Below are 23976 nucleotides of genomic sequence, written 5' to 3' on the forward strand. Positions count from 1 at the left end.
AGACTTTGCATATCCAATGCAGGGGGCGCAGGTTCGATCCCTGGTTGGAGAACTAGGATCCCACATGCTGCAGAACCAAAACAAAGAAGAAGAAATGAAAACCAGAGGCACAATATGAACATAAATTTGGCTCTTGATTTTCTAGCCCCAAAGTAAAGGAAAGTTATGTGGTTCTTATTTTCAAAGATGAAGAATAGATACCCCAGGAGAGGTAAAGATTTGCTTAGTACTTAATTCTAAAAGAATTAGGTAACATTTATAGGATGAATGCAGAGCTTTACAAACAATTATCAAGTAGCTGCAACAACCTAAAAAATCTAAAAATCAGCATCTGGTTTTTATCTTCTACAAGTAAAACTGATACTCATCTCTGAGTCATAGTAACATGTTTAATAATTATCCTGTTTAAGGAAAGCTGGTTGGCAGTTTAGGACCCTTGAGGAAAAAGTGCAGATCACTTTTCTGTTTTGTTCTCATAGACGCAAAGTTGTTCAACTTGGCTTCTAATTAAGTCTTACCCTATTCTATTTTTATGTGGTACTAGCCAAAAAAGAAGAACATGTCGGCCTACCAAGTGTTCTGCAAGGAGTACCGTGTAACCATTGTGGCTGACCATCCAGGCATAGGTAAGAACATTTCTCATTTTTAGTGTTCTTACTTTCCGTTTGTATCTTTGAAGCAAGGCAGTTAATCCAATCAGCAGGCAAAGTTCCTCCCATGGTCTGAAAAGGACACAAATCTCATTTCTCTCCTCTACTGTACAAGTCACTTTAGATTCTGTCTTAGTACACCCCGTCCAAAAGCACAGTATGTAAACATACAGTTGTTTCTTTCCAAGATTCTACAGTTGACCTTTTCCTTAAACTGCCTCTTGGGTATGGAGTTGGAGTGAGATGACATATTACACTGTTCATTATTTGTCTTTATATCAGAAGTTGGTAAGGTGAGAATACTATACCTCAGCCCTTGGACAAGTCAGGTAACATCTACAAATCTCATATGCCTAGCATGTGGACTAGCTTCTCAACCCTCACACCAGGGCTGTTGTGAGGCCCACATGAAGCATCAGAAAAGACTCGGATGTGCTTTATGAAGTGTGAGCTTGCTCTCCAATGTGGGGACCACAGTGTCACACATCTGAAAGATTTCTTCTGAGCTGCTCTAGGGAAATTGTCCTTTGTTTCTGAGCTCTCAAAAATTTGGTAAAAACCTAACATTTCTTATCAAATTCTACATAACATTTTTTCTTTAAGTAGATAAGCCATGTTTCATGGGATCATATTAAAAGATACCAATATGATGCTTCAGGCATAAATCCTTAAAGAGTAGATGTGTGAGATTTTGAGCTTGTCTCATAGCGACCCAAACAGCTCCTTCCTTCTATAAAAGACCCAAGGGAAGTGGTGGGGTTTGGTTTGGTTTTCTGAAAGAATCGTGTGCTATTTAAATCTGATCTTCAAAACCCTCTTCCTAGTTTTTGTTCTTATCAGCCTTCTGTTTTGTTTATGGTTAAACCTTTACTATATTGAGTTTTCCTGGTTTTTTTTTTACTCTTTTGTGCCAGATTTTGGGGAACTGAGTAAAAAACTGGCTGAGGTGTGGAAGCAGTTGCCAGAGAAGGACAAACTGGTAAGCAGACTTTATTACAGACACATTTTTCATTGCTGTGTTCTTCCCAAAGTGTGTAATCCTCCTATGTTGTTGTTGTTTAGTTGTTCAGTCATGTCCGAGTCTTGCAACCCCATGGCCTGTAGCCCACCAGGCTCTTCTGTCCATGGGATTTCCCAGGCAGGAATACTGGAGTGGGTTCCCATAGCCTTCTCCAGGGGATCTTCCTGACCCAAGAATCAAACCCATGTCTCCAGCATTGGCAGGCAGATTCTTTTACCTCTGAGCCAATGGGGAAGCCTGAAATTCCAAACACTGAAAATAGAAAAAAAAAGAAAAATTACAGATTGGTGGAAGATGGCTTAGAGGGCAGCGAACAAGTTGGTGCCAGTTCACTCTAGGTGAGGATTTAGCTGCAGGGAGGCTGTCTTCTAACATCATCTAATTTTTTTTCTCAGCAACCTTAATATACTGCCCTATCAAAACACGAACAAGACAGTGATAAATAGTCATACGTGAATCACTCACAGTCACTTTCCAGTTAGATGATATGAAGGTGGTCTAGGAATTAGAATTTCCATTTTGCTTTCTTTAAGGTACCGCTCATCTAGGTGAAATGACATATATTTTTCACCCAGGTAGATTATCTTTAGTTTCTGGGTTTTGTGTCATTGTGATCCTACTGTTGCTGTTGCCAACTGACAGATTAGAAGAAATATTTAAACCAGATGGACATAAGGGTGAGCCAGAGGTTTCTTCTGTGATTTTACATTCCAGCCTTAGTTAGAGTGATCGCAGAGTGAATGCTGCCATCTGACCGTTAGCACTGAAGGATGTGCCTAGTCCTCTCCTGAGATGCAGCCGTCACCACTGCCTGAAGCCTGTGCAGTGACCTTCCAGCTTAAAAATAAACACCAATCCTCCGTCTGCTCCCCTCCACTGTTCCCTTTCTTTTCTTCATTCTGTTCTTCCATGACTGCTTTCCCTTTCAGTTTTTTGCCCTTTGAAATTTATTTTTGCCCTGATCTGATTGCAGGTTTGGAAGCAAAAAGCTCAGTATCTACAACACAAACAGAACAAAGCAGAAGCTACAACTGTGAAAAGAAAAGCATCCAGCTCAGAAGGTTCCATGAAAGTGAAAGGTAATGACCACATCCTTCTCCTCTTTTCATTCTCTTCCCCACAACTCTGTAAATTTTGCCTCTTTACCAAGAAATGGGGAGAGTGGCCTATGTTAGAAGCAGACCTTGATATCCAGATACCAGATATTAAAAGTTGCCCCCAATATTTAGAAAATTTTAAGGGAGAAGTCAGCAAACTTTTCTGTAAAGGACCAGAGAATACATATTTTAGGTCTGAGATCCATATGCATTCTCTGTCATGTATTTTTCTTTATTTCTTCTACGACAACCATTTAAAAATCTAAAATCATTCTTAGCTTACAGGCCATACAAAGTATGGTATTAACCCGATCCGACCCACAGTCTACAGTTTTAGCATATGCCTGGTGGAGTTCATAAAAAGGGAAAACCGGGAAGAAGAGTTTTGTGGTTCAGGGCCCTGAGCAAGCTTTATCTCTCTGTTTCTTCTCTGTTCTCAGCTTCTTCTATGGGAGTACTGTCACCCCAGAAGAAATCCCCACCCACCACCATGCTGTTACCTGCCTCGCCAGCCAAAGCTCCTGAGACAGAGCCCATTGATGTGGCTGCTCACCTCCAGCTGCTGGGAGAGTCCCTGAGCCTCATCGGACACCGCCTGCAGGAAACTGAGGTAAGGGCACCATCAGCAGCAAGACTCCAGCTGCTGGTACAGTCTGGATCCATGTGCTCGTTCCACATACACGCAGTGAGAGACTGCTGTATGCTGTGTTATATCAGGTACTCAGGATACAGTGATAAAGAGGGTGGTAATGTTCATTGTAGCACTGTTTACAGTAGCCAGGACATGGAAGCAACCTAGATGCCCAGTGACAGATGAATGGATAAAGAAGTTGTGGTACATATACAGTGAAACATTCAGTTCAGTCACTCAGTCGTGTCCAACTCTTTGCAACCCCATGAATCACAGCACGCCAGGCCTCCCTGTCCATCACCAACTCCTGGAGTTCACTCAGACTCAGTCCATCAAGTCAGTGATGCCATCCAGCCATCTCATCCTCTGTCATCCCCTTCTCCTCCTGCCCCCAATCCCTCCCAGCATCAGAGTCTTTTCCAGTGAGTCAACTCTTCGCATGAGGTGGCCACGGTATCAACTCTTCGCATGAGGTAGCCACGGTATTGGAGTTTCAGCTTCAGCATCAGTCCTTCCAATGAACACCCAGTGAAACATTACTCACCTATAAAAAGGAATGAATTTGAGTCAGTTGTACTGAGATGATGAACCTAAAGCCTGTTATACAGAGTGAAGTACATCAGAAAAACAAACACCATTTATTAATGCATATATATGGAATCTAGAAAAATGTTACTGATGAACCTGTTTGCAGGCAAGAATAGAGACGCAGACATAGAGAGCAGACCTGCGAACAGAGCAGGTAAACGAGAGGGTGGGACAGATTGAGGAAGTAGAATTGCAGTACCCGCCTTACCACGCATAAAATGGACATCCAGTGGGAAGCCGCTCTGCAACACAGGGAGCTCAGCCTGGTGCTCTGTAACAACCTGAAGGAGCGGGATAGGGGAGGTTCAAGAGGGAGGGAGATGTGTATACCTGTGACTGATTCACACTGTTGTATAGAAGAAGACATCACAACATTGTAAAGCCATTATCCTCCAATTAAAAAGAAATAAAATTTTTTAAAGAAGAAGAATGGTAATAGAAACACCTAGAGATTTGGAATCTGGCTCTCAGAGCTCACACTGATACTTTTCTGTTGAAACAATGACACAAAGGGAAATTACCCTGATACTTCCTCTCCCTCCCCCCTGTTTTATAGAGAGATAATTGACATAACCCTACAACTCACTTTTAGTTTTGAAAAATGAGTCCAAATCCCATGGAAACTTTTATCATTTTTACTTCCAAGAGAGTTAGGATTTTTCTGTGCATTTCCATCAAGGTTTTGAATAGACAGGTTATATTATCCAGGAGAGTAAGAGTTCCTCTACAGCTTTGAAAATAGGTAGCAAACGGGGAGATTGAGGTGTCCAAGTTCTTCATTACTCTGCACTTGCATTATACAGTGTTGTATACCCTAAGGAGATCTTTGTCCTTTTAAGCTTCAGTTTCAAAATCACTTAACCTGCAAAATTGTCATGTTCCATTTCTGTTACCATATTCCACTTCTAATCATACTGCCCCCTGGCTAACTCAGTGGTGCAGGATTTCAGGTTTCCGCTGGGTCCTAGTAGGACATTGCAGCAAAGAAATCAGTCTCCGTTCCTAAAGCCATTTTTAAGCTGAGAAATCAGTGTAGAAATACAAAACTACCCACTTGCTTTTATGTGGAAGTTGAATTACTATTCAACAAATAAAACGCCAGAGGCCACAAGAGATGAAGCTTTGTCTAAGTTCTTTGGTTAATTTCTCAAAATTTAAGTGTCAAAAACAGACACTTCCTGGTAGGCTCGGATATTTGAATGGATATAGATATTTCTAGCAGAAAATATTCTGGGATCTTTACTTATTTTTCATATTTAGATATTCTTATGTTTCCTAAAAAGTTACAGTGACTGTAGCCATGAAATTAAAAGTTACTTGCTCCTTGGAAGAAAAGCAATGTCAAACCTAGACAGTGTATTATAAAGCAGAGACATTACTTTGCCGACAAAGGTCTGTATAGTCAGTACTATGGTTTTTCCAGTAGTCATGTATGGTTGTGAGAGCTGTACAATAAAAAAGGCTGAGCACTGAAGAATTGATGCCCTCAAACTGTGCTGCTAGAGAAGACTCTTGAGAGTCCCTTGGACTGCAAGGAGATCAAACCAGTGAATCCTAAAGGAAAGCAATCCTGAATATTCATTGGAAGGACTGACGCTGAAGCTACAATTCTTTGGTCACCTGATGTGAAGAGCCCGACTCACTGGAAAAGACCCTGATGCTGGGAAAGATTGAAAGCAGGAGAAGGGGACGACAGAGGAAGAGATGGTTGGATGGCATCACCAACTCAATGGACATGAGTTTGAGCAAACTCCGGGAGATGATGAAGAACAGGGAAGCCTGGCATCCTGCAGTCCATGGGGTTGCAAAGAGTTGAACGTAACCGAGTGACTAACACAGCAACAACCATAAAGTTTACCCTTTTAAAATGTAGAATTCAGTGGCTTTTAGTATATGCACAGATTTCTGGCTCCATTACTACTAATACCAGATCGTTCTCACTACCCCCAAGAGAGACCCCATATGTATCTGCAGTGGAATTCCCTGGTGACTCAGTGGTAAAGAAGCTGCCTGCCAATGTAGGGGATGAGGGTTCAGTCCCTGGGTCAGGAAGATCCCCTGGAGAAAGGAATGGCCACCCACTCCAGTATTCTTGCCTGGGAAATTCCATGGACAAAGGAGGTTGGCAGGCTACAGTCCACAAGGTTGCAAAGAATTGGACACAATTTAGTGACTAAACAACAACAGTGTGTCAGCAGTAAGCAGTAATTCCCCTTCTAATCCACTTCTCCCCAGACTTTAATCATTTGCATATACCTTACAATTTTGCACTTTCCTCAGACCACTTATACTGTTATCTACTGTGTGTTTTTATTTAAATAAATCTATCCATGGTTTCACAGTGATATCCTGGATATCCAAGTGTGGTATTCTAATCTTTTTTCTAATGTACATTGGAAAAATGGATGTGCATTATCAACTGATTAATGTTCACCTGTATGCCACCTGAAATTAGTAAGCTACTACAGTTCAAGGAGCATTATACAGTTGCTCATTTAAAATTGAGTACCTAAAGCCCAATAACATTGTGACCAGTCTTATAAGTCTGCATAGCTCACTGTGAACAAGCTCAGCTTGCCCCACTGTGCAGCCTGCTGTTGTTCTACAGTGAGTGGTTATCACATTTGAGCTATATTTGTAGAGTTCATGAGAAAAATAACTTTTGCATTCATGACCTCTACAAGTCTTGCCAGCAGTTCTCCACAATAGATGAGGCCTTTTTTAATATTTTTAAGTGTAGGGTTGTTTCCGCTCCCCCACTCTTCCTAAGTGACCAACCCAAGGTCTCACAGAGGATACAACGGGTTAGGAATATAGACAGGAAACCTGGAATGTATTGAGTTACCAAAGCAGAAACCTTCCATTTCTGCCACAAGTTTCCTGGAACTGCCCAAGACTCAGAGAGCCATGCAAGGAAGTAGCCAGGGCCTGGAGGGAGCTTCATGAGTGTGATGCGGGCCACAACCTCCTCCTTTCACGCTCTCCCTTTCAGGGCATGGTGGCTGTGTCCGGCAGTTTGTCCGTGCTTCTGGACTCCATCATCTGTGCGCTTGGCCCCTTGGCGTGTCTGACCACACAACTACCTGAGTTGAATGGCTGTCCCAAACAGGTCTTGGTAAGTTTCCTTGTTTCCTGGGATTTAGGAGGGGCCAGACCCTTGGGCGGAGAAGGCAATGGCAAGCCACTCCAGTACTCTTGCCTAGAAAATCCCATGGATGGAGGAGCCTGGTAGGCTGCAGTCCGTGGGGTCGCTAAGGGTCGGACACGACTGAGTGACTTCACTTTCACTTTTCACTTTCACACATTAGAGAAGGAAATGGCAACCCACTCCAGTGTTCTTGCCTGGAGAATCCCAGGGACAGGGGAGCCTGGTGGGCTTCCGTCTAGGGGGTCGCACAGAGTCGGACACGACTGAAGTGACTTAGCAGCAGCAGACCCTTGGGAGCCCTGAGAGGCACACGCTCTTAAGGCTTCCTGGATACTGCACTGCCGTCAGCCAGCGGAATGTGACATTGACTGTTGAATGTGCGCTGGACCCTCAGTGAAATCGCAAACACGCCATTTCCTAAGATATCTTTCCTTTGGAGAGAAGCAGTGTAGCCGCTAAGGTACTGCACCTCCTGTGTTTCCTATTTGCTCTTCCAGAGATTAAGAGTACAGGAGTCTGCTGCCACTGTTTTTCTAGGATTAATGGGAGACGTCAGCAGAAAAGCTTCCAGCATAACAGACAACAGAATACCATCCTCTCTGCCCATTTTCTCTAACCCCAGACTCCTTTTCTGATCCCTCTCCCCTAAACAAAGAAATGTGTCTCAGGGAACTAAGGTAAAGTACTCTTCCACTGAAACTTGTCCCCTTGTTTTGCAGTCAAACACACTAGACAACATTGCTTACATCATGCCTGGACTGTGACAGCAAAGACTCTTGGGACAGAAACCTTATCCTGCCCTGTCGCTGGCTTGTGTGTATGTGACTGTTCCAGATCCCTTCACTGGCCTCTGGGTGTAGGTTTTAAATTTTTATATATATGCACATATATATATATGTAAAATGTAAAATATATACATAGGACTGTAAGTACTTTGCTTTTAATAATTTTATGAAATGGCAAAGGTTTAGCCAAGAGGAAACCTTGGCATGAATATGGGCTTGGAATTCTTTCTTCTCCTGTGGTGGATAAATCTGCCTTAAAAATCAATGTAACTTGGGGGCTGGGGGCTAGTTTTGGATGCCTAGTGCATCGCGGTAAGGTTGGCTAAAATGTGATTTTTTTCCAAACTCAGTTGTACCTCCAGACCCATCACTGACCATTTGCCTTACCTGTCTTACAGTCTGAAATGTAATGGGAAAGATTATGGGAAGACGTCAGTTAACTGAAAATAAAAGCTTTTCAACTTGAAGTGACCTAGGTGGGAGGCGATAACATCATTCCCATCTAAAAGTTACTGTGATGGCCTAAGTGAACTTAGTAGAGGGTTCATTCCAATTCCTGCTCTATTGGTGTCCACGTCTCAAAACTTATTGTAATCATTGGTACCATTGGCAGCCTCTGTCTGGGCCAAGGAGTTTTGTGAGCCCTGGAGTGGGTAAAGCCATCAGTGTCACCAGTTGCACGGGCTGTCTGTGAGCTGACCGGGAGCACTTGGTCTGCAGCAGTAAGAGCTGGTATCTTCCATGGGCAGCATCAGCTCAGCTCACAGTTCTGCCGCTTGGTGGTTGGGCGGATGTGGAAGGTGAGCTTTGCCCAGCCCAATTCCTGGGATCTTCTCATTAGCTCCCCTGCTGGCCAGATACATGGCGTTTCGCATTCCACACGTAAGCGAATTGCAAAAAAAAAAAAAAGTACTGTGTTCTCATGTAGGTTTATTTATGTGCGAGTATGAATGTGTTTTAATTATGTGTATTTAACTCTTTAAACTCCCTTAGATTTTAATTTATCTTGTAAATTTCTGTATATATAATTTAAAAACAAGAGCCTCCACCAGCAACAGCATGTGGAAGAGACTAGATTTGTCATTTCTTCTTCCCCTCCTTCCTCTGGCCTCCTCTGCAAACTCCAGATCACCCACACTTTAAGGTATCGTGCCTCAAGACGGAATCATTATGTTGGGATCCTAGTTCTTTACAATTAAATAATGTCAAGAAAGTGAAATAAAAAGGAATGTTACCATTCCCAGCTGCCCTCATTTCCAAAGAACCAGATTTTGGTTCCCAGTTCCAAAGAAAACAGTTTGGCCTTTCAGGGTTGTTTTTAAATTTGGTGCAAGAGTCCACATCAAAACCAAGCTCTGAGGTGACTGCTTGCTTCCCTTGGCCTGGATGGAGCACTGAGGCATCAGAGTCAATCTTTGAGGATAGTGCCCCCAGCCTGCATCCTGTTAACTCCTTCCATCCTTCCTTCTATCCTTCCCATCCGTGTGGTCACAGGACTGTTCCTTAAAGGTATTCTGGCTGCTGAATGCCTTTCTCACCTCAGAGCAGTTTTGAGATTGAACTGGGGAGACAGAAGGGAACAGGGATGTCTGGGAACCAAAATTACGAAGAGCAGAAATCCCGGTTTGATTTCGTGTGTCAGCACTTGTCACACACCTCCTCTCTACCCACGTCAGTTCCTGTTGGACACAGGGTATCAAGGAAGGGGCCTCGGAGATGGATTAGTACAGAAAGCAGTCAGTCCTGCCATTGTCATTTGTACACATTAACGGAGTCCTGATGAGAGCCTGCTTTTTGTTTTGTTTTCCTTTAAAGTCCAACCCTATTGTATTTGTATTTAAAATTTGTACACATTTGTATAATAATCTGTTCCTTGTGGTATTTGGTACTATTAGAGGAAAAACTTTGGATTCAGACCTTCTTGCAGTTTTTATATCATTGTTTTATTTTGTTTTTTAAATAAATTCTAGCAGTTTGATCCAAATCCCATTACAGTTGTATAAAGAAATAAAATTTTGTACTTATATTATTAAAAATCACATTTTTAATATTTGTAGTCCAGTGTCAGCTATCTTTTTCCTGTGGCTAACCAAAGTTCCTATGAAATTTTAAACCTGTCTGTCACATTTAAAAAAAAAACAGCCCATCTGGAATAGAAGTCAAGTTTCTGATCAAAGCTGTCTTCCTAACAAACATCTTGCTCTGTTTCTATTAACTTTTACATTGAGGATTTTTATCTTCTGTTTTGCTAATTGCAAAGCCAGTGGCTCTGTAAGTGTAGCTGTATTCACGGGCAAATGAAACTGTATGCACATTACATTGTTGGCCTAAGTCAAATATCTGTCAATCTTGTATAAGAGTGGTATCCAAATTGTGTGCTAAATCATGTGTTTCAGTATTGTCCTGATTTGCTGAGTTACACTGGATTGGATAAATCACTTAATTTTTATAGGTATCTGCAGTCCCATCTATAAAAGTGTTAATGGCACTTCTCTGTCTCCAAGCCTTGCAGCCAGCCAGCCTGACATGTATGTTTAGTAATACTGTGAACACCTAATATGTGAGATTAGATCTTTCAAGGTAAAAGGTGTTAATAGTCATAAATAGCAAAATATTATGATTGGCTGTAAGGCTCACTTCTTACAGAGAGGCAGCAAGAAAGAGATCACCATATTGCTGAATGAAGAGAGTGCTTTGCATATTTTATTGCACTTAATCCTCCAGCTTTATAAATATTATCCCCTTTTACAAATGACAGACAGGTACAGGAAAGCACTTTCCCTGGGTTTAAACAGCTAAGTAAATGGCAAAGCCAGAATAAGCACACTGGAACAGCACACCCCAAAGCCAAGGCTCTCTTCTACCCCAAGCCACTTTCAAATTTAAATTGTGTATGTAATTCATCAGAATCCTTCTCCATTATCTGCAGTCCTGAGCAAATGTGATTGCAGGAAAACTATCAGAACTTTTCATTGTCCAAATGTTCTTTTGTCCTAGCTGGACTTTACTATAGGGACCTCACTTTTCTTGTCATACTATGGTCTTTAAATTTTGGAAGCAGAGTATCTTAATTTTTTTGTTTAAAAGTACTTAAAGGTTATAATCAATTATATTACATTTATGCATTGTCAATCTTAAGGAACTTCAACATTTTTATCCATAGTAAGGCATTTGATATTGATATTGCTAAAATGCTTAAAAGGAAAAATTAAAACAGACTATTTACTAAATGAGTTTGTTCCCTGTTAGGAAATAGTTCGAAGACATAGTTTTGTACTGCACTTAATGTTTGCCATTTATGTTACTATTTATTGTATTGAAAAAATCTACACACTTCCATTTCTAATTTAATAGCTGTACAACTTTCTGTCTGCATGGAGTTAATATAATGTCACTCCCTGTTTGGGGGTGTGTGGGTTGTTTCTGCTTTCTTACCATGAAGGATAAAACTTACGGCTGTTCTATTCTCTGTAGTAAAGCCAAGATCTGCCTGTAATCACTTCAAACCAGAATGATGCAAGAAGGCAAGAACTTCCAGTCATCCAACATAGGGATATTAAAGGTTAATGGAAGAATCCAAAGGAAAATCATGCTACTTTCCATACTAACAAGCAATATGCTTAAATGAAAAATCATGGAAGGTACCTACCTGACATGAAAATTGTCATAAGTGCACACCCCCCCTTTATAGACTAAATGCCATTACTAATTTAAATTTTCAAGTGTTAGTCATCGTGCTGGACAACAGTGAGAGAAACAGACATAGCATCCCAGCCTCAAGGAGCATCTAGACTACTGGGGGACTGGGCATGTACTAACATGTCTCATGAGCGTTATTAAAACACTTCAAAGCACAGGAGTACATGATTTCAGTAAAGCTTTTATATTGTACAGTAAAGATGTCAGATCCTATTGACTGTTCAAACAGTTAACATACAGAAGTGATAAAGTTGTAATTTACAGAGAAGGCAATGGCAAGCCACTCCAGTACTCTTGCCTAGAAAATCCCATGGATGGAGGAGCCTGGTAGGCTGCAGTCCGTGGGGTTGCTAAGGGTTGGACATGACTGAGCGACTTCACTTTCACACATTGGAGAAGGAAATGGCAACCCACTCCAGTGTTCTTGTCTGGAGAATCCCAGGGACGGGGGAGCCTGGTGGGCTTCCGTCTATGGGGTCACACAGAGTCGGACACGACTGAAGTGACTTAGCAGCAGCAGCAGCAATTTAGCAGCAGCATCCTAAATTTGTGCAGTTTACTAGCCTTTCAAATTAAAAATTCACAAATATGTTCGATAAATACTAAAGCACCTCACAGTAGCTCAGACTACCAAAGCAGTGGTTATTGTATCTTTTGGAGTGCATGTCATTAGAAGCAAAAAAATATAACCAATAGATAAGATATCTAATGAGTAAGTGACAGAGCTGAAACATGGCACACGCGAACATGGAACATGTAAGAAGATTTTTGAATTACAAAGCTGGAGAAAGCCTTTGAGGTTCTTAGCCTGGGGTCCACTGGTGTACCTCAGGGACCCCAAAACCCCTGAGGTACAATTGTACCCCTAAGGTACAGTTCTATCTTGCCTTTTTTCTTCAGAAACTCTCAATACTTTGGACAATTTCTCAAAGGATCCTGTGACCTAAAAAAATAAAGGTTAGAAGTCCCTGATCTAATTCCAGAATTCAGAGAAAGTGGAAGCCTGCTGTTTGAATCACACCGTAAATGAAAGGCAGAAGTGTGTCCTAGGACCCACTCATAACATTTGTATGCTTTCTGCCACCCTGAGGTCTAGCTCATCACTAGCTGCAATTCACTGAGTTGTCTCTCAGTGTCAAGGTCTCGAAAACCCTTGGCCCTTGCCTCCTATTTGAGGCAAGGGAATCTGGGCTGCAAATATGACGCATTTTGCAGCCAGGAGACAGCCTCAAACAGGAAGCGTCCTCTCTGGGTAGGAAGGCAACAGTCCAGAGAGGTTGTCAACCCCAGCAGCGGGTGTGTAGTCATACTGAGGTCCCAGGGGCTTAGACTAAGAGATAGAGCTTTGGTCTCTTGCTTGCTGGGTAACCTTCAGTTCAGTTGCTCAGTCGTGTCTGACTCCTTGCGACCCCATGAATCGCAGCACGCCAGGCCTCCCTTTTCATCACCAACTCCCGGAGTTTACCCAAACTCATGTACATCGAGTCAGTGATGCCATCCAGCCATCTCATCCTCTGTCGTCCCCTTCTCCTTCTGACCCGAATCCCTACCCAAGTCATTTCCCTGGTCTGAGATTGGGTTTTCCAGATGTGAAGAGCTCAAAGACCACGCCCCTAAATCCTTAAGAATGCATGGAGGGCGTGGCTTAGCGAACCCCACGCCCCCTGGTCCGCAGTCGCCCTACGTAGTGCGTGACGTCCGCCGACGCCGAGTCAACCGCAATGAGGTCATCGCCCTCCGCCTCAGGGAGCTGACTCCACGTCCGGGGCGGTGCCTGCGACTGGGCTCCAGACTGCCTCTGCCCCGCCCCAGCCGCGCCTCCTCGAGGACGGGCCAACGCGTCACGTGACAGGTCCGCGGCGCTGGCGGTTGCTGTCAGCTGATTCCCTGGCTGGGTGGCAGCGGCAGCAGTGGCGATGGACTTTCTCCTGGGGAATCCGTTCAGCTCTCCGGTGGGACAGCGCATCGGTGAGTCCCCGGGGCCCCGCGCAGCCCCAGCGCGGCACTCCGCGTTCGACCCCGGCCCCCCGGGGTACCTCCAGGTCCCGAGTCACACACCCCGGAGGGAGGGGAGTGAGGCTGGCGTGTCTCTCGCAGACCCGACCCCGCCCTGTCTCCCGCCCGCTTTGATTGACAAAAGCCGCTGTCCACTAGGAAGCCTCGGCTTGTTATGGATGCTCACAGCAGCCAATAAATAAAGAGAGGAGGCGGGCCTGGGCGGCCGCGGCTCAGCCAATATGCAGCTGCTGGGGTCGCTAATCTAGGCAGAAAGTTTTGGGGGTTAAAGGGACTGCGTGGTTTTTGCCGTCTTTGGGTCCCTCGATGGTTTCTGTCGTCGCCTCCCCCGCACGGGTTGCGCCACCTGGGCTCTTGCCATTTCTTTCCTGGCTCGTCTGGACCTGCGAACACGGATACCTGAGAAGGGCTGGAAGTCCATTCTCAAGGACCAAGAGGCTGGGACTTGGCGGCCGGGCGGGCATATTGCGGGCAGGCGGCTGGGAGCCCTTCCTCCGCCAAGCCGGGGCTAGACCCTGGGGAGCCCACCCCACGAGGAGGCCAGGCCAAAGCCTCAGGAACTGCCGGCCGTGGCCGCCTCACCAGCCGGCACCGAATAGACCGCGGGGAGTCTCAGACTTGGAGCTGGAAGGGATCTTCGAAACCACCTGATTCGGCCTCCCTGATTTCTCAGCAGAGGGGAGGGCCAAGCCCTCTGGGCGAGACACAGGCTCACTCAGAGCCCAGGTCTCCTGACTCTCTTGGCACCTGTTGACCGGAGACTTATAATGGTGCGGCGTTGGCTGTCTGTAGAGAGGATCCCTCTCCTGTGATTAGGGGATAATAATGATCCCTGCCTCCTTGGGGTTGTTGTGTAGGTTAAACTCGTTCATAAGTGTGAAGGATTTAGTGCCTTCCACGTGGCAGATGCTCTCTAAAAGAAGGTGGTAATACTTATTATGGTTACTGAGATACCACCAAGTGAGGGTTCCAAAATCCTGAGAATGGCTGGACAGTTGGTCTCACTGACACTCATTCCTGCCCACCAATTCAGAGAGGACCCACAGGCCATGGCCCGGACACTTCTCCAGAACAGTCTGGGTGTGCTTCCTCGCCTGAATAAACCTAGGGAAGTACTGTGAAAGCCTCTCTCTATCTTTTTGATGATTTTTAGTTTTAAGTCCAGACTGGGAAAACTGGATCTTTTAGACAAGACATTCTTTTCGTTCTTGCTGTCTTAGAAGTCAAACATCACTTAAGTCTGTTAACCCATCTCTATGTTGAAATCGTCCCCGAAGGCTGTTTGTGGCTCTTTTGAGGTTTTGTAATCTAATGTATTCAAGAGGATGCTGTCAGTAGAGAATTTACACACCAGGAAGCTCCTGGACCTGAGAGGGGCAGTTGCTCTCTCAGGACCCTCACCCACCTGCTACACAAACACACACATACACACTGATGAGTCATTGTTTGGAAACTGAAAAGAGAAGGCAGCTCATCTTTTGTCTGTATTTCTCCAACTGCAGAAACCTCTGCTTTTATCACATGTCAAGTTTGAGACTTCTACCCACCCACTCCCCAAAAAAGAAAAAAATTCTGGTTCACAGTTAGCCAAATATGCCTGAGGCTTTCTAGAAAAGTTCGTTGAGACTCCAGCTTGAGGTAGTCAAAAGAAAAGAGCTTCTCTTCGTAACCCTGAAGCGTTACCTGCCTTGGGCAAGAAATATTCAATCCGAAGAGCGTGCTACTAAACTCTTAGTCCCTTGGAGCACAGACCATGTTTTACTGCAGGAACAGTCCTTGTCCTGGCGCTCTTCTATTCCAGGGCTATCATCAGAATCCCCTGGAAGACTTGCTAAAGCATCAAAGGCTGGGCTCCACCCCCAGAGCTTGTCACTATAGATCTGAGGTGGCCACCAGATTGAAAACCTCCATTCTAGCCCATCCCCTTCGCTCTACACTGGAGACTGAGGCCAGTAGAGGGAAGGTGGAAAATAGGACTCACCCAAGACCCCAGTGACGTGGTCGGAAAGCTGAGATGAACCCCTCTGAGTCCCTGAAATCTGAACCAAAGCTGAAGAGGTTCTAAAAGTACGATTAAATTAATAATGTCTGCTGCTTGAGTTCATACCCTCAGTATTCCTTTTCTTTTCTTCCCCACCCCCCACCCCTGGGGTGTGGGGGAGCAACAGCCCTGATCAGCCGTAATTACTAATGACCTTGTATGCGCTGCTTGCATTTCTATAAAGTGCAGGATTGAAATAATCTCTTCTCAAGCCGGCCAATTTCATCCCCCGGTTGAGCGTGGAACCCTGTCCGGGTGCAGCGCTGCGCACAGTAGGTCCTGATGTTTAAATCAGAGCTCGGTGTCTCGATTCGGAAAGTTTCCAGTCACCCATCCACACCCCTCTCTGCTTGCTGCTCCCCCTGCCTGGAATGTCTGCTGCCAGTGCCGCCTTCAAAGCTCCAGGCGCCACCACCTACTCCATGAGGCCTTCGCTGACCCCTTCAGATCCAGCCGTCGCTTTTGTGCCCTCCCATCACCCTAGCTCCTCAGGCTCACTCCCTGTCTGCCTCTGGGCTCTGAGCCTCTGCTTCCTGGGTGGAATGGTGGTTATGGCAGCATCCATTTCTCAGAGTGGTTGTGAGAGTGAAGTGAGAAGCTCTCTGGAGAGGGCCTGGCACGTTGTCAGTTTGCAGGAAACATCGTCATCATTTTTATTATCTTCACCAACATCACACTAATAAAGCACCGGGGCCTTCTGTTAGTAGTTGTGCATGTGTTTCCCCTGCTGGACTAGGCTTTGTGAGAGCAGATGCTGAATCTTACTGATCCAGACCCTAGGTACTTAGCGTCATGCTGACACATTACTGGAGAGAAGAAAGGAAAAAAGGACAGTAACAGTTTGTGAGCAAACACCAGGTGCCATACTTGCATCGCAGTCCTATTGTCAAACCCAAGTTTGTGTGCTGGATGTGCTGTGAGGCCAAACACGCCAAAGTGGGAGTTTGGAGCCGAGAAAAGTTTATTACAAGGGCCACGGAAGGAGATTGGGCTGTGCAGACTCAAAAGACCCAACAGGCCATTGGTTTTCAGGGAGGAGTTTCTAAAGGCAAAATTAGGAGGAGGGTGGAACTCCAGGGTTTGGAACTTTCTTCTGATTGGTTCGTGGGAGGTAACAAGGTGGGGCTCCAGGAATCTTAGGCATCAGCCTTCTGGTTCCATCCAGTCTTGGGGTCTCCTTGCTTGTGCAGACCTGAAGTCACCAAAAGTAAGTCTGAAGGAAAGTGTCACTTCCCAAGGTTTCCCAGCTTCCTAGAGTCGGGACCCAGACCCAGGTCTCTCTGCCTGCAGAACTGAGGTCCTCTCTTGCACCCTCACCACTCTGCCTCTGGCTGGTCAACACCTGTTTGGAATTTGGAGCAACCCAACCCTCCAGCAGCCAGAGTTATTGTTTGACCCATAGACCAGCTTTTCTGCTTGTGGTGCTTGCTGGGCCATGAATGTTTCCAGGTCAGTCGTGCTCAGTCAGTGAGTCCTGTCCAACTCTTTGTGACCTCATGGACTGTAGCCCACCAGATTCCTCTGTCCATGAGATTTCTCAGGCAAGAATACTGGAGTGGGGTGCTATTTCCTCCTCCAGGTCACTAAAGAATCCACTGTCGACTGAAGAATATGCACAACCTAAAAGTTGAGAATTGTGTTTTGTCTGGAGCCCTTACTGAGAACTACAGCCCGGGAGGCAGTCTCTCAGGTAGCTCTGAGGGACTGTTCCAAACAGGTCAGGGAGGAGCCAGGAGATATAGGAGTTTTTGCTAGGGGAAGGCGGGTGGAGGGGGTTTGGGGGACACACAGTCAGACATCAAAAGATGACTGCTGATAACAAAAAGCAGATATCACAAATTAATTATTTTAGTGCTTTTCTCTGTGTGGGAAGATTTTACTGCTTTTCTCTGTGTGGGAAGATGCAAGAGTGGACTTTTTGAAGGCATTCCTCTGGTGTGCATCTTCACTGTCTAGGCCCAGTATACTCTTTTTCTCCATCCTGAACTCTACTTAAGGTGCACTTTGGTGAAGGGAGGGTGCCGCTGTAACCAAAGGCTTGATGGCCACAAGTGCATTTGTTTACTGAAATGGTGGGTGATGCTTTATCTATCAGGAAAGCTTCCAGTGGGCAGCAGCCTGTGGCTGAAAGGACCCCAGATAGTGAGTACTAGCTGGTGTTGAAACAGCCCTCTTCTTCCAAGGATTTAAAAACCTATCTCAGGTATTTTCTGAGGACAGCCCTGGCTGGCCATGTTTTAAGAACCCAATTTTCCACCTCTAGCTGTCAGCTCACCACAGCACGTTGACTGGAGGCGCAGCTGACCCAGGAGAGCCAGCTGCAAACAGCAGAGATTCTAGATAAAGGCAGTGCCTGGGGACCACCCCCTAGTCGTGGGGCAGGAGGAAAGCTCAGAGCCTAAGACTGAGCCCTGGGGTGGATGGGAGAGGTGAAAGGTCAGGGAGAACCACTCTAAGCCCCACAAAGGCCAAGCCAGGGGGCTACCAGAAGGCATCATAGGTGGGAGACCACAGGCATTAGCAGGAAGAGAGCCCCACAGGCCCTCAGGGCTGCCCTTTGGGGAGCAATGAGTGGAAACCAAACTGGACATTCAGATGGTGTTGTCAAGGGGACTCCAGGATAGGTGGCAGGAGACCTGGGTCCAGCTCACGTTCGCTTCTGACTGTGTCTCGTTCCTTCTCACCACTTTCTGTTAGGGGCCATCACTCTCCCTCGTTCACAGAGGACTGAACAGCTGAGGGGACAGTGAGGATGGGGGAAAGTTGATACTAGAGAGAAGAAAGAAATGGATGGGTACTGGGGAGGAGTGATGGAACCGATTCCATCGCTCCAAGGAGCTCGGTGCCAGCATGGTTCACAGTGGGACTGGGTGCGTTGTTTGGTAGTGAGCTCCCCACCACTGGAGGTATGGAGGGGAGAGAGGCTGTAAGCAGGATGTTGCGTGGCTGGCAGGGTAGACTAGACCAGGATTTGCAAACTTTTTCTATAAAGGGCCAGAGAGTAAATATTTTCAATTTTGTAGGCCGTATGGCTTAGACTGCAGTCTGTTGGCCTCTGCCCTCAGAGCACGAAAGCAGACAGTGTCAGTGAAGGGATATGGCTGTGTTCCAATCAAACTTCATTTATGGACACTGAAATGGGAATTTCATGTAATTTTCATGTTATGAAATGATCTTCAGAATTTTTTTTCAACCATTTGAAACTGTAGAGACTGTTCTTAGCTTGTGGGTCAGGCAAAAGCAGACTCCTTTTGACACATGAGTTTATAGTTTGCTGACCTCTTGACCAGAGGTAGAATGATGGAGGGCATTGTACTTCAAAATGGGGTCCCAAGGCATCCCTGTTAGAGATGCTTGAGAATGCTCCAACTCTGGACCCCCTGAGTCAGAATCTCTACCACTTCCCACTCTTTGCTATGGGGAGCCCTTGCAGCTTGAAGCTCCAATTCCTTGATCTGTAAGTGCTGGCACCAGGTTAGAACCCAAAATTTGTGTCTTAACAGGGACTAATATCTAGAAAGGGCTTTGAGTCAGATGGCTGCATGGGATGTGTTCCTGAGTTAGAGCAGGTGGTCCAAATCCTGGTTTATCCGTCATCTGCTTTGTTACCTGAAGCAAGTTACTTAACCTTTCTGTTCTCCAATTTCCTGTCTGAAAAATAAGGATAGTAATAGCAGGGATCAGTCAGGTTTGGGAGGTTCAGCCATGTAGGGAGGTTCTCATATGGTCATGTTGTGAAGCACTTGGCCCAGTGCCCACCAGACAGTAATTGTCCATAATTGTCAGCTGTTGTGATTTTCCCCAGGTGTTATCATCATTGCTGGGGCAGAGTCTAAGGTCGCCGGGGAGCCAGGGTACCCACCTAGGTCCCTGGCCCCAGCACAGCCTCTGTCTGGTCTTGGTGTTACTGGGAATGAGCAATCGCAGGCTGGGTGGCAGCCACAGTCACAGACAGGTCAGGTTTCAGGCTGTGGGGTGGAGCCGGTTCTCACTTGGGAATTAAAGCCTTTGCCTGACCCTACAGATGGAACTGGTGAATAGGTTTTGTTCCCTCCCTGAGCTCAAAGAAATAAAAGTAAAGTCCTGGATTTCCGCCCTTCTGGTTTCAGAAAAAAACAAAAACCCTCAGTCTTCTAATTAGCCTGGGGCCATCACTCCGTGAAAAGCAGGAGGATTCAGGACAAGTTAACTCTTTGCCTCCTTATCACGGAAGTCTCTGCCTAAGCTAGCTCTCTCCAAACTTCTGCCCTTTGTGTCCCACCTTTAGTTTATTTTCATCGTGTTTTGCTTTTGTTCACTTACCTTTTTAAAGTTGGCCTTATCCTGAGTAATTACATCCTGAAATCATGACTTTGACAAGCTGCTGCTGCTAAGTCACTTCAGTCGTGTCCAACTCTGTGTGACCCCATAGACAGAAGCCCACCAGGAAGCTGCTCAACATTAAATAAGCAACTCTAAAAATGTGTTTATGGTTGCTCATGAGCCCACCTGATCCCAGGTTTGCTCGTGATCCCAGATGGCACATTTGAGCCACTCGGATGTAAGCAGTCTGGTTAGGCTCAGAACACAGACCCTGCATCAGAAGATTTAAGTTCAAGTACCAGTTCCTCCCCTCCCCAGCCATATCCCCAGGCAGGTGACAACCTCCAAGGGGATTGTGCCTCCATGGACATGTAATATTTGAGAACTGGTAGAGACCCCAGAGTGCCATGAAGAACCAAGCAGCAGTGCAGGACCCATGGGAGGAATTGGGCTTTACACCTGTGGGGAAAACAGAAAAGGGAAGGAGGGAATCAGGAGGGAGGAGCCAGCCAGGTCACAGAGATTGAGACCAGGAGGACTGAAGGACAGGCAGTGATGTCCTCTGTTCACCTGGAACTTGAATACACTGATGCAGGATAAACTCTGGGTTGGTTCCCTTCATGTGTCAAGTTTGGCCAGGTCACAGTACCCAGATATTTGTTGTTGTTGTTGTTTAGTCACTAAGTTGTGTCAGCTCTTTTGCAACCCCATGGACTGTAGCCCACTAGGCTCCTCTATCCAGGTGATTCTGCAAGCAAGAATACTGGAGTGGGTTGCCATGCCCTCCTCCAGGGAATCTTCCCGACCCAGGGATCAAACCTGAATCTCCTGCACTGGCTGAGCCACCAGGAAAGCCCACACAGATATTTAGCCAAACATTAATCTAGATGTTTCTGTGAAAGTATTTTTTTAGATGAAATTAACATTTAAGTCCATCTTTGAGAAGAGCAGATTACCCTCTATAATGTGGGTAGGCCTCATCTGACCAGTTGCATAGAAGAAAGACTGGCCTCCCCAGAAGATGGGATTCTGCCAGCAGATGACCTCTGTACTTGAACTGCATCTGTCTCCTGCTAGTCTGTCCTGCAGATTTTGAAAGGTTCAATGCTGTAAAGAGCAAAATTTCATAGGAACCTGGAATGTTAGGTCCATGAATCAAGGCAAATTGGAAGTGGTCAAACAGGAGATGACAAGAGTGAACATCAACATTCTAGGAATCAGAGAACTAAGATGGACTGGAATGGGTAAAGCGGAGACATTACTTTGTCAACAAAGGTCCATCTAGTTAAGGCTATGATTTTTCCAGGAGTCGTGTGTGGATAAGAGTTGGACTATAAAGAAAACTGAGCACCGAAAAATTGATGCTTTTGAACTGTGGTGTTGGAGAAGACTCTTGAGAGTCCCTTGGACTGCAAGGAGATCCAACCAGTCCATCCTAAAGGAGTTCAGTCCTGGGTGTTTATTGAAAGGACTGATGTTGAAGCTGAAACTCCAATACTTTGGCCACCTGATGCGAAGAGCTGACTCATTTGAAAAGACCCTGATGCTGGGAAAGATTGAGGGCAGGAAGAGAAGGGGACGACAGAGGATGGGATGGTTGGATGGCATCACCGACTCGATGGACATGGGTTTGGGTGGACTCTGGGAGTTGGTGATGGACAGGGAGGCCTGGCGTGCTGCAGTTCATGGGGTCACAAAGTGTCAGACATGATTGAGCGACTGAACTGATACTAAAGCCTCCACAATAGCACAAGCAATCCCTTAAATCTCTCTATAGATAGATAGGTACATAAATACAGACATGCATACATGTGTCAGTAACATCTTTTGCATTCATGAGTTGGGGGAAGAAAAACAGAATGTCATATATGCCTTGGCCAGCCCCTTCAAACCTGTTTTCACAGTTTTGCTCCTTCTTACCTTGATAGTTTTTCAAAAGCCCTCTTTCAGCAAATGAATTTTCTTCAGTTAGGTACTATAGTTAGCTGTATCAACTTTAAAATTGTGGGTTGCAAAGTTATGCCTTCTGTGAGGTATTTTCAAGTTCCTCTTGTGGCCTGTGGTTACAAAATGGCAGGGGAGAGGCAGCCAGAGTTTTGGGGAAGGATGGCTCAGCAACTTAGGAGAATGATGGAACTTTCCATGCTGAATCTGGAAAGAGCTATTCACTGGAAAGTGGGCTTCAGGACAGTTTGCTGGCTGGGGTAAAAAAAGAATGGCTTCTGCATGTATGTGATTTAAAAAGCTATTTTTGGGGGATACTTGAAATTTTCAAGCGATGATTTGGGGATTGATTGATATTTCCAGTTGGTGATGTTTGTTTGGGGGCTGGCTATTTGCTGGGTGGGATGCGGAGCACATGTAATGCCTTCTCTCATTTTCTCCTCACATAACCCTGAGGGTCAGTGCTTTAGTTACCCTTTCCTCTATTCTGCGGGAGGGGAACTCAGCACAGAGAGGTTAAGGTATTCCCTCAGGTCACACAGCGAGCGCTCCCGTCAGGACTTGAACTGGGGTTTGTCTGTGTCCAGATCCCACTCTCCTAACTTTCCCACCTCATTGCTTCCCCTTAGAATTGACAGGGACCCAGCAGGTTTCCTTTACAGTGGAAATGTGTGGGTCCAGAATCATAGTTTGAGTTTGTTCATAATTCTTTCTGCATTTCTCCACCCACCCACCCCCAACCTTTAGCATATTGGTTTCCTCCTTCTGCTGGACTGCACATAACAGAGAATGGTTAGCACCTGCCAGCACTGCCTCTGTTATCAGGAGAGGAAAACCTTCCCTGGGAGCTACCAGAAAGTTCCACTAACATCAGAGGCCAGTGCTGGGTCACAGGGCCTCTTCTGACTGCGAGGGGAATTAGAACACCTAAATAGAGTACACCAGAGGAGGGTGTCTTTCACAGCAACAGACTGCAGGGGCCAGGTCTATACGGTGAAGTGAATAAGCATCTAACATAGTCACAGGGTGAGTTAACACGGATACCGCCTCCCATTGGACAGGTGCGTGAGTTCCTGCACTGCGTCTCCAGGAGGACAGCACAACTGGCCAGTGTCCCACGGGGATGATAGGAATGGTGAAGGCTCTGGAGGTCACATCCAGAGTGGAGTGGTCACAGGAACTGAGGATGTAGCGTGGAGGTCAGATTAAAGAGGGCCGTGGCACTTTTTAGGGCTTCCCAGGTGGCACTAGTGATAAAGAACCTACCTGTCAAGGCAGGAGACATAAGAGACACAGGTTCGATCTCTGGGTCAGGAAGATCCCCTGGAGGAGGGCATGGCAACCCACTCCAGTATCCTTGCCTGGAGAAGCCCATGGACAGAGGAGTCTGGTGGGCTACAGTCCATGGAGTCACAAAGAGTCTGACAGGACTGCAGTGACTGAGCACACACACAAGGTAGTTTTTAAACATATTCATTGCACTGGGACTTCCTGGCAGTCCAGTGGTTAAGACTCCACACTTCCAATGCAGGGGGCAGAGAACTAAGATCCTCCTACATGCCACATGGCATGGGCAAAAATGCTAAAAAAAAAAATTAAAAGTTCATAGAATTGCCAAGGGGAAGGAAGATTAGGATTTCTACACAGCCGCTTCTAAAGGGTCTACGAGGGCCAAAGGGTAGGAGTAGTTCATTGAAATTAAAGTGCTCTAAGGGACGGGGGAGCCTGATGGGCTTCCGTCTGTGGGGTCGCACAGAGTCGGACACGACCGAAGCGACTTAGCAGCAGCAGCAGCAGCAGCAAGGGCTTATGGTCCTGGTGAATATGGCCTCATCCTTCATTCAGTCAGTCATCAAACACGTCCTGCAGGTTTTCCACAGGCCCAGTCATCCAGTCTGGTGTAGAGAATTCCATGACTCACAATCTCCACCCTGGAGCTCACAGCCTAATGGAAGAGACAGAGAAACAAAGCAGTAAATACTGCAAAGTTCCCGTAACACTAAACAGAACTTGTAGTTTTGTCTGTGCAGAGTCCTCTTGGTCCGTCATGGAGG

The 23976-nt window shown here is 45.7% G+C and overlaps 2 protein-coding genes across 7 annotated transcripts in view; both read left to right on the plus strand.

Annotated features, from left to right (window-relative positions):
• Positions 1–9735, plus strand: part of HMGXB4 (HMG-box containing 4) — a 33109-nt gene extending 23374 nt beyond the window's left edge. For all 5 annotated transcript variants that reach the window (XM_055395327.2, XM_055395333.2, XM_055395332.2 and 2 more), the window contains 6 exons: positions 545–626; positions 1565–1629; positions 2645–2750; positions 3209–3378; positions 6980–7102; positions 7855–9735. In XM_055395327.2, coding sequence (XP_055251302.1) covers positions 545–626; positions 1565–1629; positions 2645–2750; positions 3209–3378; positions 6980–7102; positions 7855–7899 — 591 coding nt within the window. In that variant the 3' untranslated portion in view covers positions 7900–9735. The remainder of the gene's footprint in view (positions 1–544; positions 627–1564; positions 1630–2644; positions 2751–3208; positions 3379–6979; positions 7103–7854) is intronic.
• Positions 9736–11977: 2242 nt separating this feature from the next.
• TOM1 (target of myb1 membrane trafficking protein) overlaps positions 11978–23976 on the plus strand; it is a 40635-nt gene continuing 28636 nt past the window's right edge. Inside the window, exon 1 of one of the 2 annotated variants that reach the window (XM_055394662.2) lies at positions 11978–13587. In XM_055394662.2, the coding sequence (XP_055250637.2) occupies positions 13536–13587 (52 nt within the window). In that variant the 5' untranslated portion in view covers positions 11978–13535. The remainder of the gene's footprint in view (positions 13588–23976) is intronic. The other variant, XM_055394664.2, reaches the window with a different exon arrangement.

This window comes from Moschus berezovskii, chromosome 6 (genome assembly GCF_049115385.1).
Source record: "Moschus berezovskii isolate FMDL1 chromosome 6, NW_MosBer_1.0, whole genome shotgun sequence".
Classification (NCBI taxonomy): Eukaryota; Metazoa; Chordata; class Mammalia; order Artiodactyla; family Moschidae; genus Moschus; species Moschus berezovskii.